Raw genomic sequence first — 17,418 nt, forward strand, 5'->3', positions numbered from 1 at the left:
TGCTTGAGGTGTAACATTGAACTAATCTTTCACCTTGGCCTTCACTCATCAATGCAAAATATTCAGGAAAAAATCAAAATGCAACAAAAGGAATTTTGACACTCGAGTAACAACCCAAGTTAACAATACATTTCTTTGGCCTTGTCATTCCCACCTGGATCTTCATTGTTACCCAAAGACTTTGAAATGACTTTGTTGAATGATACCCACCTCTCTTTCCAGGCTTTCTCATCGTACCACCAGATTTTGCATCCCATATCAGTTTTCTAATATCATGTTTGGCAAAAATGTCCTATTTGAAATCAGCCTCAGATAAACACAGAAACTTCAAACACAAACATATCAGAGAACCTCCATCTTTTGATATTGCTTTGACAAACAACTAAGGGGTTGTAGGAGCGCTTTATCTGGAACCACTAAGCTAGGTCTGATGATGTTTTTGGCACCAAGCTGCAGCTTTTTCTGGCTGCCATTCCATCTGAACCCAGTGTTTGTTCTTGGTCCTACTGTCTCACTCATAGAGGAAATGTAGGAATTTTATATGCCTTGACTTCTGACATAGGAAGACACACAGAACACTTAGGCCCACGCATATGAACCCACATTGTTTATTTGAGTTAATAACTGATAAAAAATGAAGAAAAATATGCTTTGCTTTTAACTCATGGTTATAATATTAGGAAATATTAAATGCAAGCAAATTATTATAGTAAAGCATTGATATTTAATTAAGTATACCATGTGCCACAATAATGAGACATACTCAGATAAAGACTTGAGGCAGCCACCTGTATATTCTGGTATCCCGGCTGCAAAGTTGCTTTTATCAAAATTAACAGCACTGATGTGCATACAATTGAGTCCAAAACAAGACTGAGGATTTAGGAAAAAGGGACAGGCTTTTAAAGGGGAAGACAGGAAGTGAGGTCATAAGGATCAGGCTCATGTTCTTTAGCCATTGGTTCAAGCCTGGACGTGACATAAGCCCGGTAAGGTCTCCTTCCATTGGCTTGGTCCTGGAAGTGACGTCAATAGAGCCAGATGGAATCTCCCGGGAATGGTCTACAGGAAAGAGAGAAAAAGAGTCAGTGCACTCTGCCAGCTCCCGGCATGCCTCAGATCTGCTGTCACCAAAGCCCTTTAGCTGCCTCCCATGCGCACGTGTGTGACACATGGAAACAAAACAAGAAAAAATATGTATATATAACTGACAGGTAAAAAAACTTTATTTACTTAAAAATTGTTGCATGATGATTTTCATTTTTGAATTCAGCACCCAAAAATATATTAAGAACACATGAAATTAATAACATTTTTTTCTGATTATACCTGTGATGCCCTTAATGTGAAGGCATTTATTGGGCATGGTTTTTATCCAGCACTCTTAAAGGTGGATGCTAGAACTTCACTAATTTTTTTTCCAGTTAATAAATGCCACATTTTTACTGTTTTTGTCAAATGTATTTTTTTTCTCACAATTTTAAACTCTTATTATGTAAAACACGTTTATTAAAAATGCAGCATATAAAGTGTGTTCTTTACTAGGAAATGGTTGGTGCAAAGACTTTTTTGGATTCTTGTCACAGGTTGGAAACCCCATTCCTTTGACCCATCACCCTTCATAACTCCTACCACCATCTCCACTGCAAAGTTCCATTTGAAGACATGCTTTAATTACTTCTCCGCTGTCTTTTTTTTCTGTTTGTTTTTATTGTGGTTACAGAACATTCATTGTCACTTGTCACTTGAAATGATTGAAGCTGGGTTTTCATCTGTCACAATCTTGAATCCAGTCTTTTGTGTTTTCGCCCTTGCATTAACCTTTACTAGCCCTTGATGCACTGAAGACTTATAAATGAGCTAGACTAACTGGCATTGCTTGCGTGGAAAGGCACGGACCAGCCATGACTAAATCCTCTTTCATCGAAGTACACCTATATTGGCACAGTGGTGGATGACTTGCAGTGTTGTCAATTTGATGGTGCATACATTGTTGAAGTTGACGCAGCCAGGGGAATTGGCCGAAAGGTCTATTTTTGTCGCGTGACGCATCCTATTCTATTGTATTGGGCCTATTTGGTCATGCAACTATTTTATTGATGTGTTCTTATTGTTTGTTGTGGATTCTGTGTCATCACAGGATAAGGGCCGGAAGCTACCTTCCCATGCCACGAACCGCTGAAGATGTGCTGTGAGTACGGGGTTATAAAACCTCCACATCCAACCCACTTCCCCTTTTTGGCCTTGTGAAGCAGCCCTTTGAGAAGGATTTCATGTACTACCGAGATTATTGAAGAAGAGCACTGCTTTGCTTTAGAGCTACGGGTTCCACTAGCCAGAAACACATTGGTTAGAATGCTGAGTGTTTTTTATTTTTTTTTAAAAAAAGCGTCAGTCGTGTTTTATTCATAGACATATATAGATAGACGCTGCATTCACTGTGTTCCCCAGTCGACACGATACGTCTGCGCATCCGCCATATTGCGAGTGGCAAAAGTGCCATTTAAACTAATACAGGTAGATGTGAAAACCGGGTTTTCTGATGAAAAAACAATAACATTTAAAACAGTATCGTTTACATACAACAGATTCTGGCGAATTGTTTAAATGCAATTATTTATATCCATTTATACACTAATAATGGCAATTATTAAATAATAATAATTATTATTATTAAATAATTCCTCCCATATTAAATAATTCCTCCCATATAAGTAAAATTTCTCAGACAGCGTTCTTCAATCTCTGAAACATTTCTAGACTTCGTCCTGTTCTTATGTAACACAGTACTGAAGTGTTGGTTAATGCCCTAGTCACCTCACGTACAGATTATTGTAATGCTATTCTATCTGGCATCCCACAAAAACATATCCATCGCTTACAACTTCTTCAAAATTCTGCTGCCAGGATAATAACCTGTTCTAAATCCACTGAACATATTACACCTATTCTCTCTCAACTTCGCTGGCTCCCTGTTCACTACTGAATACAATACAAAATACCGCTCTTAACATTTAAAGCTCTCCACAGTCTTGCTCGCCTCTACCTCACTGATCTCCTAAAGACTTACACTCCCTCTCGCTCACTCAGATCCTGTAATTTGAAAGTATTCAGTCTGGCAATATGGTGCAGCCTTAGTTTGTGGAAGACAGACACAACTAAAGACATGAGCATAAAATGATGGTTGTCAATTTCAAACTGTGTTTCCTCAATGTACTACTTGAGAAAAAACACATCATCTGAACCAATTTCAGCCCAAACAAACTGACTTTTCAAAGATACACTGACAGCTTGCCCTAATGTCGACTGTCGAATAACCTGCTCAGCTACTTTGACCACCTTGACTGTACCCTCAGAAGGAATCATCAAACCTCCCTTGTTTTTTAATGTGAGCAAGTGGTAGCTTTGATCATATGATGCCGGTATAGCATCTGTTACCAAACTAGCACGGCCCACATCAAAGAATAGCTTTCTCAAAATCCTGTCTAAGGGCTACCTCCCACTGCTTCCTTAGGTGGATTGCTTTGGGAAACCTTCAAAGTTTGAGAACTGTTAACAGCTAACAACAATCTACACAGTTAGTGACTAAATACGTTTAGCCAAAACGTTGTTTGGAGGCTCACTTGAGCACATTGATAGATTAGCCTGGCGTAGCTAACGTTAAGATTATAAAACTGGATTTTCTAATGGCCAAATATAACCAAAACAATTGTTCAGCCTTACCTATGAAATGTAATCCCCCGGGATCTCATTTTCACAGAGGGTTATGGAATACTGTTACAACACAAAATATCCCTAACATTGTATCCATTTCCTTTACATTACACATCTTTCACGAAGATTTAGAATAAAAATGTGCATGACAAAATGTTTAAAGGGAATAAAATAAAATTATACAAATAAAGTGAAAACATAAACTCATGCAAACAATAAAGTATGTATACTGCCTGTGCAATCAGGGACAATACTTGTTAAATAAAATATCCGTAGTAAGAGTCAAGACCTGGACGGCTCGGGGTTTGGGCTAAAAAACGAGGGTTGCAAATTAGACGATTCAAAAAACAGCAAGAATGATACAACAGTAATAATGATAAAAATGGCATAGCAAAAGGAGACACACACGCGATAGTAAAAAGTTAAACAATCAGAAGGGCAACAGGACCTCAGCTCTCTTTGGCTGTATTCCTTAAGGCTGCTGGAATTCAATGTATAAGCATCTCTCAAAAAGTTTTAATCAAAACCCTTGCGTTTATTCTCCACAAAATATTGTTCTCCGATGTTCATCACCATATATTACTTGAGTTGACTTCTCTACATATTGGAAAAAAACGGAAGATGCTCCCTTAAGCCGTGCACTGATTGGGTGATAAATTTTCCTAATTTGCATGTATTGAGAAGGGTGCATTAACAGGACTCAAGTAATTGTCAAAGTATACTTGCATTTGATGAAATTTTCTGATTGTGTTTGGATTGTAAGTTTATTTCATAGACCTTAATGCATTTAAAAGATGTATGCCTTATGAAGATAATTGATTAAAAAGCAACAACAACAATAAGCAAACAAAAACAAATATTCACTTACACTAACTGAAAAATACCATTGTAGTTGGGGATTCACTACCGTGGCTTATTGTCCTCATTTGGGCATACTTGCAAAAGCTTTTGTTTTTCCTTTTGCTTTTTTTTCTGCTTAAATATGACACAAGTATGCAGCACCCTTGATAAAGGTGGCAGAATACTGTAAGTCATAGAGTAAGTAGCTGACATGACACACTAACTAGAGCTTTGCTGAGAAAACACAGCCCCCTACGTTTCCTGAATAATAAACCTCTCTCTTTCCAAGCAGCAAAACTTTGAAAGAGAATGGAAAGATGGATGGTATTATGCAGTCTTAGAACCAAGGAAAGAAACACCTTGAATAACTGGAAACACCCACACTTATTAGTCAAACAACAAGTAAAATGGAAGTATTCAAACGTGAATCTAAAAACATTTCGACAATGACTAACTGTAAGGCACTACCCAACAGATTAATTGACTTGGCATGGGGAGCTACACCCAGCATCCTGGATGCCATGAAACACTGAGTTAGAAGGAAAGTCACTCGGAATGACAAATGGCCAACATTCAACTGCAAAGGTGTGGAAATCGCCAAGCATGTGATGTAGGAATGTACCTATGACCAAAACGTGGATTAAGGCTCCAAAAGCTTTTGTTAAGTAGGGTGAAATTCAACAAAGAAAAGTTCTGTATGGAAAGTTCCAATGCCTACTAATAAAATTGCAAAGAAACCAGTACTAGAGAGGTGTAAACAATCAGTTTGTGGTGTGCATAACTGTATGTGTAGTCTGGTGATCTTTTAAGTGTGCCCTCTGTTTTTTGTTTTAATGGTTTATAGGGTTACTACCCACGGTACCTGTCAAAAGCAGGTAATTCAATGATTTTATAATATTTGCTATCTCTTGCACTAGGTGTACCCTTCAGTGCATTTTCTCTGTATTTGTGTGTTTTTAAATGCCTCTTTATCATCATTCTGTCTCTTTAGTGTGTTCTCATAAATCTTGTTTCTCAGAATCTGTGAATATTTTCTAGGTGCATTTCTCGCCACTTATCTAATTTTATACTTTCTATCCCTGAGGGTAACTCTCTTAGTGTGCAGTTTTACTTGTCCTTATGCATCTTACATTCACAATTCCTCTTTCATTGTGTAACCAAATCCAAATTGACCCATCAGATTGCTCTGAAGGACTGCACACACAAATCTTAGTGTTTTATTATATAGTAGATCATTGATAAAACTTAAAATTAGACCATATCATTATAGTGCATCATTTAATTTAATGTTTAATATCTGTAGTTCAATTTATTGTATCATTTTCAACTGTTTTGAGGACACATACAAGTAAGAATTTCAGTTCACTATGTACGATACTATATACACATGACAAAGTTCTATTATTTTTTATCTATTAATATTATCAAGACTGTTTTTCTGGAGTTTGCATGATTTTCTTATGCCTAATGAGATTTCTGTGTGATCCTATTTTCTTTCCACATCCTAGAGAAGGTAATGACTAGGCTAGAATATAAAGCCAGGTCTCTTAAAAGCTCTTAACGCGCACGTACCGGTCCCGGGACATAACAGCGTTTTAAAAACGTTACAGTAATGTGTGCATGCCCATCTGCCATGCATCTCGACACCCTACCCATCAAATGAAACTTCAAAGTCTCGTCTTACCGATGATATAAACCATTTTGACACACAACAACCACAGCACTGACACTAAAGCCTTTTTTACAGAGAAGTACATACTTTTAAGAGTTGACTTTCCCTACCTTTGAAGACCCCTGCAAGTCAAACATCAATATTTCCGAGCAGTATTGATCCCATTGTGTCCGTAAGGCTCCAGCGAATATAATCCAGTAAAACGATTTAGGTCCAAAACACACGATATATTCTCAAAGGGACAAAAACTCCAGAAAACGTTTCATAACTTGAGACCACCTACGTAATTTTTTTTCATTTATATTGCTCATATCAGACGTAATTTGTTTCTGTCGGCGATAACCATGCTACCGCATGAAACACGGAAGTGTTAGCTTCTGATTGACACCTAAGTTGGCCAATTACGACGGGTCTGGGGTTGACTGGCACCTCGTATAGCCAACGAGTGTCACAGACAGCTTGAAGGATGACGTATAGCTCCAAACCCTGGTAGAATCTACCAGTTTGATTGGACACTGTGACTGACACTCAAAACTTACAGCCAATGAGCAGCCGAGCATTTTGATATGTAACTTGCCATACTAACTTGTAAACAAAACGATCGGAGCTGCGTGAAGGTGGCATTTGTGCCAGTCTGCAGAGTTGGTGCGTGGTTGTTTATTGTGATTTCGCCAAGTTTTTCGCATTTTAAATATGAATAAAAGTAGAAGTTTAAACGTAAATAAACGCTCGATTAAATAATAGATGCATGTACGCGCGAAAGTATTCAACCGCCCAGGAGACGTCTAATGGCAGAGAGCGACATGTGCCACGCCTTGTGCTTTCTGCTTGCTAGTGATTGCTGCCATCAAGTGGCACATGGAAAAACGCTGAGCTGTGTTGTAACAGTTTGTAAAAGAAATATATATAGTTTGTGTGCATTTTATAAAAAAAAAAGTAAAAAAAAAATATAAATATATTTTTGGCCCATAAGACTTGTATTGACTATTTTTACATAGAAATGTGTATTTTTTATTGTTTGTATTATTTTTATAACTAATAGAGTGACACTGTATGAAGATATAGATTCCTTTAGGTGTAAGCTTTCAGTAGAGCCCTCATTGATATATGTGGGTTGAAGCATTCAAAAGTTATTACACTTTTCCATATGTTCCAAAATGTGGATAATGGTCCCTCTAAAAAGCCCCTGGGCATGCCCACATAAAAACTGGTGTAAAAAATGTCATTTTTACAGGTATTCTTTTCAAATTTGAAATGTGAGTAGTCAACAAGTTATTCTGTTGGTACATAGTGTGTTTCTGTCCCCACCTACCTACTGCAGCTTTATTTTCCTTTATTTTCATAAAAAAACTTAGGCGAGAACAAAAAAATTTGTTTTTTGTGAGTTCTAATGTGCATAACTTTTGATCAGTCACACCTACAGTGATTCTGACTACTAAGGGTGAAACTAGAGAATGTTACCTTTACAAAGAGACCAAACATGTGTTTATACTCCAGATAGTTCAATAACAGCAATGATTCTAATTTGGAGAGGTCGAATTAGAAGCGATTTAGCAAAAATTACCCCGCTTGATAAGGGCAGTAAGGCAGCTGTTTTAACCACTGAAATTCAAAGCAAACTAAGTCAATTAATATTTCAATTAGATACAGGGTTCCTAACACAGTTGTCTAATATGTATGTCTTTCTAATAAAAGATACATTAATGAAACATTTTGGTTATCTGTTGATGGGAAAAGCTACACTGTAAATAATACAAACTACAAAACAAATACAGTAAATTGGCTCAGCAGAAGGCTCGGGAAAATTGGTCTTAGATGGTCTGAAAGTGAAATCCTACATTTTTACATGGCGATCACCTTAGTGGGTCACCCTCACTAACTTGTAGAGAATTCTAATCAAAACCAGAAATACATATGAACTAGTTCATGAACAAACACAGGTACAAACTTATAATGGATTCTCAAGGCCTTAGTACTTCTCTGTACAACAGAATTAAGTCTTTTTTTATTTGTTAAGAATTAGATTGGACTGTTACCAAGTAAATGTAAAAAGTTTGTCCTGTCAGGGCAGAGTATCTTCTATTCTTTTTGTAGAAAGTCAGTTGAGCTCTTTTCTTTTGGGTTCCCCTTTCATCTGGTATCCTTGAGTCATGTGACCAGAAGGGATCAGGCTTCCTATATCTGTTGTTGAACTCCTTGGGCATGTTCTGTGTCCCTGTTAGGTCACAATTAGCCATATCCCTTCTCGGTATAGTCAATTACTGCTGGTTCCTGATATCCACTTGAGAAAAAAAATGCTGAACACACTTTTGATTCATCAAGTGTTCCACAACCTATCCCCTGTGACTTCTGTGTGCTTTCAGCTAAGAATTAATGTGGAGAATGGATAGTAGATAGTTCTGGTATAGCTGTGAAGAGATGGTGAGCAACTGAGACTTCCAACTTTGAAGACTCTTTTGGGTAATGTTTAAATCAGACCAGTGATTATTGGTAGATGGTCACTTGGTTATTTTGCAACAGCCTATGTATCCGGCTTGCTCTCAGTCAAACGTGTCAGCGAGATCATTTTTGTCATCTTGCTTATCTGCTTTATTTAGTAGTGGTCAACTATGTTTTGGTGGCCTAAACGCTTGAGTGACTTTTGTTAGCAGCTTGTGCTTTGTGCCAAATTGTTTGAAGATTCAAAAAGCCTATAACTAATATATTTTCAATGGGCTTCTTACCTAATTTTACAAAATATGTTCAGATAATTCTATTTATCTGAATATTACTCACTTTAAATCATGTGTTTAATAGTGCCACTAATTATATTCAGTCTAGCAGAATCTTGTATTTGCATATCTGTGAATTTTCCAAAGTTCTACAGCTACAGAAATGGCAAGGTTTAAGCACTGAAAGTTTTGGTGAAAGTAAAAATAATTCATAGAAATTAAAAGAAAAATTCCATAACACACTAAATAAATATTTATTTGTTATCATGTTTAAGCTGTAGTCTTCTGTATCTTTGTTGTGTTGCTATGTACATTTATATGAATTGTACTATGAGCCTTAGAGGTTGCCATTTAAAAACAACACTGGAGTTACTGTATGTTACTACTACATCAGAATTACAGCAGGGTAGCAGGGATGTTCTGTTTACATGTTAGCTTATAGGGGATAAATCAGAATCTTTCATTATCTATTTACTGGTATGTATTTGGGTATCAACACAAAAGACATGCATTTTATCTTAACATTCAAAAAACAAACTGCACAAATGTAACTTTAATATTAACTTACTAAGATGGTTAAAAATAAATAAAGTCAAATATTTAATGTGTAAAAGAGAGTTTTATTTTTATATGCTGTTGCTCAAAAGCCAATTAATCAGGAATAGATCTCATTTAGGCTGATAATACACAGTTTCTAAATGATTTATGGATTCATTCTGTCCAGGGTAAAAAGCCACAGTATAAGTTTCCTAAAGCTGGACTGGAACCCTGAGTTGAGCTGTTTTCTGCTTTGTGCCCAGTGATACTGAGAAAGTCAAAACAACCCAGAACTGGTTAAGTATGAGAGAAAACTAATAGATGGATAAAAGTCTCTTAAAGTGTTAGAAATTCTAATTACAGAATTTAACTGGCCTTGGTGAGCCTGCTGTGCAGATTAACTTCAGGCACTCTGCAGTTGACAATGGTTATGTGCAGATGATGACAATTGGACACAAGAAATCCCTTCTAGTACCTGTACCACTCTGTTGGTAACAGTAGAACATCTTGAAACCATTGGGAATCCTATTTTTTGATATTACAAAATTGTCCTCAAAATGTTATACTTCTTGCTCACTTCTTTCATAACTTAATTCTGTTCTGATACTAGCTCAGCTATGATATTTTTTTGCCAGAATCTTAATAAAACTTAACTCTAGTTTTTTCAGTTCATTGTTTTCAATTTTGATTTTAAGTGTTAGGACATCTGCAGGTGTTTTCCAGTATCTTGTTTAATTTGTATTTGAAAAGCCTAGTATTCTGCTTGTTAATTACATTTGAGTTTCATTGCTCTACTTGTGACATTGATTTGCTTTGCATCATATTGTCTTATGCTTTGTGAAATGTCTAGTAATGGCACTTCTGGGTAAACATAATTTTATGTGGCCTGTTTTAGTGGGCTACCTGTAGTTAACATTTAGGAAATATAAATCAACTGTTTCAGAGTAATTGTGGGTGGCTGTATTTGGCTGCGGATGGGGAATAGGAATGCTTTATGAAATGAAGTCAACATGTGCTGTTTGTTAAATCTAGCACATTAAATAATGGTTATCCAGCCTTTATAGTGTAAAAATATATTGCTAATATCACATAATAATTTGAGGTTTAGGAATATTGTTGATGCAATATTCTAAGGGACAAGGAATAATTATAGATATCATAAAGGCACTGCCAACTGGTACATTTTGGATCAAAAGTACATAGGTCATTTGATGATATATGCAGATGCAGAATCTATTCCTATGAAGGCAAGAATCAGTTCTCCAAGGTAGTGTATAGACAATTAAAAAGTGTAAACTGTAAATTTCAGTATGCAGTGTGAACAAAGCATATTAATTAAATCAAACATTCAGCAATTAGCTTACTGTATATTACACCTGTTTTTCAAATCTTACTCTTGTTTAGTAAATTAAATTTATCACAGAATTTATTAATGAAAAAAATTAAAATATAAAGTGTCTGGTCCTTTAAGCCTTTTCTTACTAATTAGCATACAAGTAAATATGACATTGAAGTAGTTTCTCCCCTTTAGCATGCAGTGTCATTTGCATTTGTGTTTGCACTGCTCACTATTAAACCAGAACTTTTTTACACTTAAGAGAAGAAACTCCACAACAAAGGTGAATGAAAAGGAAAATGGCAAAAAAAAGTTAAACGTTTAAGACTATGGCAAAGAAAAAATTAAAATATCTGAATTTCTTTTAAATGTTAATATAATACCAGAACACTTTCTTAAAACATGAGACTAAAACCTGAGAACTACTGTGTTAAGTTGAGCTAAGTGTACTATTTATTTAATTCTTGCAAAACAATGTTATCTACTGGGTGGGGAGGAGCTGGTACAGTGTGCCACTTGAACTGTATTCGGAGACACCACTAATGGAAATAATGCTCATGGTAGAATAAGCAACTCAGCTGGTGAGAATATTAAGAAATGAATTGCTGTGGTAGACTGGTATATCATTCTGTTGTTTTTTTCATGCATTTGGTACAACTAGAATGTAGTTTGCTTCATTCTGCCCCTGAAATTGAAAAAGCAGGATCTTAAAATTTATAGACCTAGGCATAGAATGGAGGTCAGTTAGTAACCTGCTTCGTCCTGAACAGGATCATGTGGGGAGCTAGAGCCTACCCCAGAAGTATAGGGAACAAGACAGGAACAAACCCTGGACAGGGCACCAATCCATTGCTGGTTGAACACACACACCCACCCCAACCACATATTAGGGCCAATTTAATGCCACCTAAACTGCATTTCTTTGGAGTGTGAGAGGAAACTGGAGCACCTGGAAGAAACCTATGCAGACATGGGGATAACATGCAAACTCCACGCAGGGAGGACCTGGGACGTGAAACCTGGTCTCCTTACACTGAGACAGCAGCACTACCACTGTGTCACCATGCCCCCCAGAATGCAGGTCATAAGTTTATAAACATAAGATTCAATACACTGTTTTTTAGGTGGAATTATCCAGGTTGTAATTCCACATAAACAATGTCAATTTAAGCTATTTAGCTTTGTTTATAATTAGTATTTTCTGAGCATGTGCATTGCTGAAATAAGTATATCACAGTTTCATCATACACATCAAAAAACAGTTACATGTGTCATGTTCAAATAGTACTTATTTTAATTTTACTCACCTAGACCCAGAACTCTTAAATTCAGTTCAGAGTCACTGGGTGCCATTCCAGTATCACAGTACTTGTGGCAATTTTCAATGCTAGAGAGGACACCTCTGGTAACATTTTATAAGTTCAGCTATTTTACGTGAAATCTCTTTAATTTATTTATTCAATCCATTTATTGCAAAATATCAAATATTTGTCTCTCATTTAGGCCCTATATGCTATGCTGTTCTGACATGCAGTAAGTAAGGAATGTACATTTCCTCCTTTTGACTAGTTTTCCTGATTTCTGTTGTCAATTTTAAAATATAACATACATTTTTGTAGTTCAGTTCATGGATAGATATTGGCAACTGACTTATAATGGATAAAAGGATAACATAAATGTTCCCAAAGTCGTTAAAGATATGGAGTAAAAATCTGAGTCTTCAACTGCAGTGAAAAGTTAAGCTGGCTTGACACATTCAATATGTCAACTCCACGTAACCGTGGCTCATGACGTCATCGAACTGCGCGTCCCCGACCGATGACTCTACACACAAAAAAAAAAAAGGGTGGGGAAACAGGAACGGAGGTTGATGTTTTGTTGTCTTGCGAGAGCGTGTTTTTATTTTGCCCAGGAGAAGTATGCAGCAGAATTTCACAGCAGCAAATGCGAACGAGAAGTAATTGCTGCGTTTTTGCAATATGAAGAATGGACGAAGACGATGTGAGCATCAGAGAGCAGAATTTCCACAGTCAAGTGCGAGAGTATATTGTAAGTTCTCTTTTATGTTTACTTCACGAAAATTTTGTGTAAGTGGCTTCAGGTCAAGATGCATACTGTCACATTACTTCGTGTATTCCTGCTATGTATAAATCTTGCGAAACTTGTATCTTCTGTTAGTTTTCTCAAACGTGTGCATTACTGTAATCTCCTATACAAAGCAGCTTGTGAGTTAAACACCTGTAATGAAATGCATTCCGTTATAGGTTTTATTACATGGAACACGCCTCTTTCATATTTATTTCGAAATTTTTCTGTGCTTTCTACCTTAGTCCGTCTGCCTTTGTTTGAAAACCCTTACTATGTGTTATGCAGTATTAGTAGGCATACTTTAATTAACAGCATAATATAATATATGGATATTGTATTGAGATGGAGAGGTAAAAAAACTGTTACAACGACCCACGCATATGAACAGCATTTAGATATGCACAAAACTACATAGAATACTCTCCAGTCCAAACAGTAAAATAATATATGCACAAAGTCAGTTTACATTTCCACAGTTAAAAAGAAAAAAAAAAAGTTGTAGCGCCTGTTGACAGCTGGTGAGCACATCTGTGATAGACCCAGCCTTATGTCGAAGGGTTGTCATAGAGGTTTGTTCATGACACTCGAGAGCCTAAGCCATCAACCTTTCCCCTGGTTTTGCTCTTGAAGTTCTTAACAGATGGGAAGTAACTGTGAGATATTGACAACATGTATATACATATAGATATATTTTCAGGGGCGGGCAAAAGTATGTTTACAGTTGCGAGTACATGAGGCCGGCAATTTGAGCACTTATGAGATTGTACCTAACTACACTGTGCCATTACAACTTTCCTTTAAGTTAATAAAGCTATTGTATTATTCTTAACGTTCATGTCTTTTTCCTTACAAAGAACTGCACTCCTACTTTTGGCTGCCCCTGTGTATGTATACACTATATATTTGCATTATATATATACTGTGTATATATATATATATATATAATGCAACAAAAGAATCATCTTGCCTGGTAATGGTATACTGTATGATAATTTATTTCCTTGTTGGGAGTTTTTTTTTTTTTTAAGTACGGTAAGTTTGTAAATGTATCAGAGATTAATGCTTCCGTTCCGTTCTTTTTCAGATAATTTCTCTTCCAAACATTATGTATTATATAATGGTCTACAATACTGTTTCAAATCTTTGATGCATTTATGTTTTCTTAGCTTGTAATGATAACATTGAGGTAACTTTCCTTATTATTTTTTCTGTTTAAGCCACACTTTTTCTTGTAACAACTTCATATGTATAACTGTTGTGTATTGTTCATCATGGAAAATTAATACTGACATGCTATGGTTTGATGCATGTATGGAAAATATAGACATCTAATACTAGCATTTTCTGTGTATATAGGGCATTTATGACAAGAGTTAAATCTAATGAAATGAGTGTCAGAATAAAATCCAAAATACTCTCCTTTGATGTTGATACATAAAACAATTTATATTTTAACAGAATTAATAATAAGCCCTACTTTGCAAATATAAAGACAGTTAAACCTTTAATATGCTATTTGATATTTTCATGTTTCAACTAAGATTTAATAAGTTAAGAACGGTATCAATGTTTTCTATGATTATTTGTTAAAACTGTGAATATAATATTAAAATAGGTGAATTTGTGCTCTGGAGCAACATGAGATATGTTTGATTCATTACACATTTAGGCAGGCAGTGTGGTTAATGCTTTGGACTTCAAACCGTGAGGTTGTGGGTGTAAATCCTGCTACTAATGCTATGTGACCATACACAAGTCATTTCACCAGTGAGTCCCCCACTTGGAAAAACAAAACATATGTCACAAATTTTATCTTGGTAAAGGCAACAGCCAAGTAAGTAAGTAAGTAAATAAATAAGTGAATATGCTGCCTTGATAGGGTGATGTTAATAAAGCAACTGTTAAAGTAGTTCATCATCACAGAAAAAGTTTTGCTTGTTTGCAGCTTCCTCAAATTAAGTTACTATTATTTAGTCATAGAAAGTAGTTGGTTGTGGTGTAAATCTTAAAAGAATGAAATCATCCAAACCTTTCCAAATAATGAGAATTTGTTTTTATATGAAGGAAAGAAAACTATATGAACTATAATTCCTTCCACTACTGAAAAAAAATCTTAGGCCCCAATTCTTCATTAGTTTTTTTGGTTGTTTTTAATTGCCAGTGACCTTATATTGAACTGGAAAAAAATATCTAAGAATGTAAAAAGTTTATTTTATATCAAAATGAGTATTGCAATTTTAATCTATATGCATGATTTTTGGTCAATCCTGACTGCAAGTTTCTTGTATCTGAGTATTGTGGCTTAAGGTTAATCTACAGTTGTACTTCTGATCTTTTACTACATACATTATATATAAGGTACTTCTTAGATATGCACATTTTGAAATATCTGTTCTTCTTATAGTTTGTTGTGCAAGTGAATGCATCTTTGTTTTATGATGGTGTTTTGCAGAGAGAACTATTAGCTTGATGAGATAAGATAAATTAGGCAATGCAGGGAATCCACAAATTAATATGTAAAGTCAACAAAACTGAAGTTATACAAACCAAAGCAGTGAAACACAGAGAGCATGTGTTGATTGTACTGCAAGAAATTCATCAGTGGGTCTCCAAGAAACAAATGACTAAATAAATAATTCGGGGAATATAATAAAAGGCAAGAAAAATATGCATATTTAACTAAACCAATTGCAATGTAAAAATGCACAGTGCTCTATTTAAAAAGAGCATAAACAAGTTGTCTGTAGTGTGCAGCAAAGTGCAATGTCCTGTTGCTTCTGTAGTGGTTTGTTTTTTCTTCTTCAGCAGTGGTGTGTAATGAAGCCGGTATCTATTTTCACTCATCTATCTGTAATCATACCAGTAATTGTTTTGGGGTAATTACCTTTTCACACAGTGCCAGTTGGTGTATTGTTACATTAAAGAGCAAACCAGGAAGTGGCAAATACTTTATTTATTTATTTATTTATTTTGAACTGTTTCTGCCTTTCAGTTCCAGATTCATGGGGTAATTTTTTTCTTTTAGTGAATGTCTATGTGTAATTTTAATAAACCCTGACTGTCTTCTAAATTGTGTTGGCTGTATTATTGACTGAAAATGGAACACTATTGTTTGGTGTGTACCAATGACCATTTCATGACCAATTTACATTAAAAGACATCTCTGTAGTTAGTCAAGTAAAGTTTTTTTCTTTTACATCACCAGGAAGCAGATTTAAGAGTGTTATTGAATTTTAATTTTTCCCTTTCATAATGATCACAATCTTGAACAACACTTGCTTGTGTGTTCACCTTCAAGTTAAAACTGCATACTTCAATTCATTACAACCAGGATGATTGACTTAATTCATGTCTATTATGTCTGTCTATGATTCTACAATGGAAATACAATCTTCAGCCTTGAGTTTTTAATTCAGGTACCATATGCAATAGGCATCATTGCTTTTTGGTCCTTATTTGGTTTCAAACATAGGGCCCAAGCTACTTGAAGTGACAGTACTAACCACTACATTATTAGGCTTGATGTACAAAAAATGTTCACATATAGTTCTTCTTTTTTCTGTTTCTTCTGTTATATGCCAACAACCATTCTTAAAATAATTATGTATGCTTTGTAATTATTGAGCATTTTTGAGAGCATATGCAATACTTGTAGATTTTTTAGTTAGTTTGAAGCATTAATAGAAAAACATTTAAAATACATCTGGCAAGAACATTATCATTGTGTGTTTTGAGGCTGTTGAAACCTGATAACACAGATCAGATTTAACTGACACAAGTTATGCTCATATGCAACAGCTGATGCAGTAGGGTCTTAAAGAACAGTGAAAATGTGTTTATAAATAAATGTATGTTATATTCAGGAAATGTATCTTTCAGAATTTATTTAATACATTACTGATACTGAACAACAAGCATGTCCAAACTTCATAAGAATTACAAGATTCCACAAAGGTTTTGGATTGCACTCTTAATATTCATTAATGATTTCTTAGTGTTCAAATCTATTGCTTTTTCTACTATCAAATAGCCAAACACCTGCATCTAAACAAGGGCACTGTTTTATCTCATCTTATTGAATATAGTTTCAATCTCATTGTTGCCATGTGTTGAATTTGAGTACTACTATATTTTTTATTTTCATTCATGTCTTTCAGAGGTAAGTATGCATCCTATATTTAGAGTATTTGTGTACTGGCAGGCTTATTATAGTATGATTCAATTGAGTGAACAAATTTGTGAAGTTTGCAAATGATGTTAGATTTGAGAAATATCAAAAGTTGAGATGGGCTAGCAAAGTGAGTAGTGGGTATACAGGTAGATACAAAATGGGTGACAGTGACTTTCAGGAGATAAACTCTGCAAAGAATTTTGGAGCCTATGTTGATATATCATACTGATACACCATCAAATGTGCAGAAGCAATTAAAATGCAAATAAAATTATATATCATATATGAAACTATGGCACATAAATCATGGAGTACATTGTTTCGGTTCTATAATGGACTAGCAAAATTG

General features: G+C 35.3%; 1 protein-coding gene across 1 annotated transcript in view; it reads left to right on the top strand.

Annotated features, from left to right (window-relative positions):
* Positions 1-12,655: 12,655 nt before the first annotated feature.
* The window catches only part of lmbr1 (limb development membrane protein 1), a 167,836-nt gene continuing 163,073 nt past the window's right edge, over positions 12,656-17,418 (top strand). The window contains exon 1 of the mRNA XM_039753618.1: positions 12,656-12,859. Within this exon, the coding sequence (XP_039609552.1) occupies positions 12,797-12,859 (63 nt within the window). The 5' untranslated portion in view covers positions 12,656-12,796. The remainder of the gene's footprint in view (positions 12,860-17,418) is intronic.

This window comes from Polypterus senegalus, chromosome 5 (assembly GCF_016835505.1).
Source record: "Polypterus senegalus isolate Bchr_013 chromosome 5, ASM1683550v1, whole genome shotgun sequence".
NCBI lineage: Eukaryota > Metazoa > Chordata > Cladistia > Polypteriformes > Polypteridae > Polypterus > Polypterus senegalus.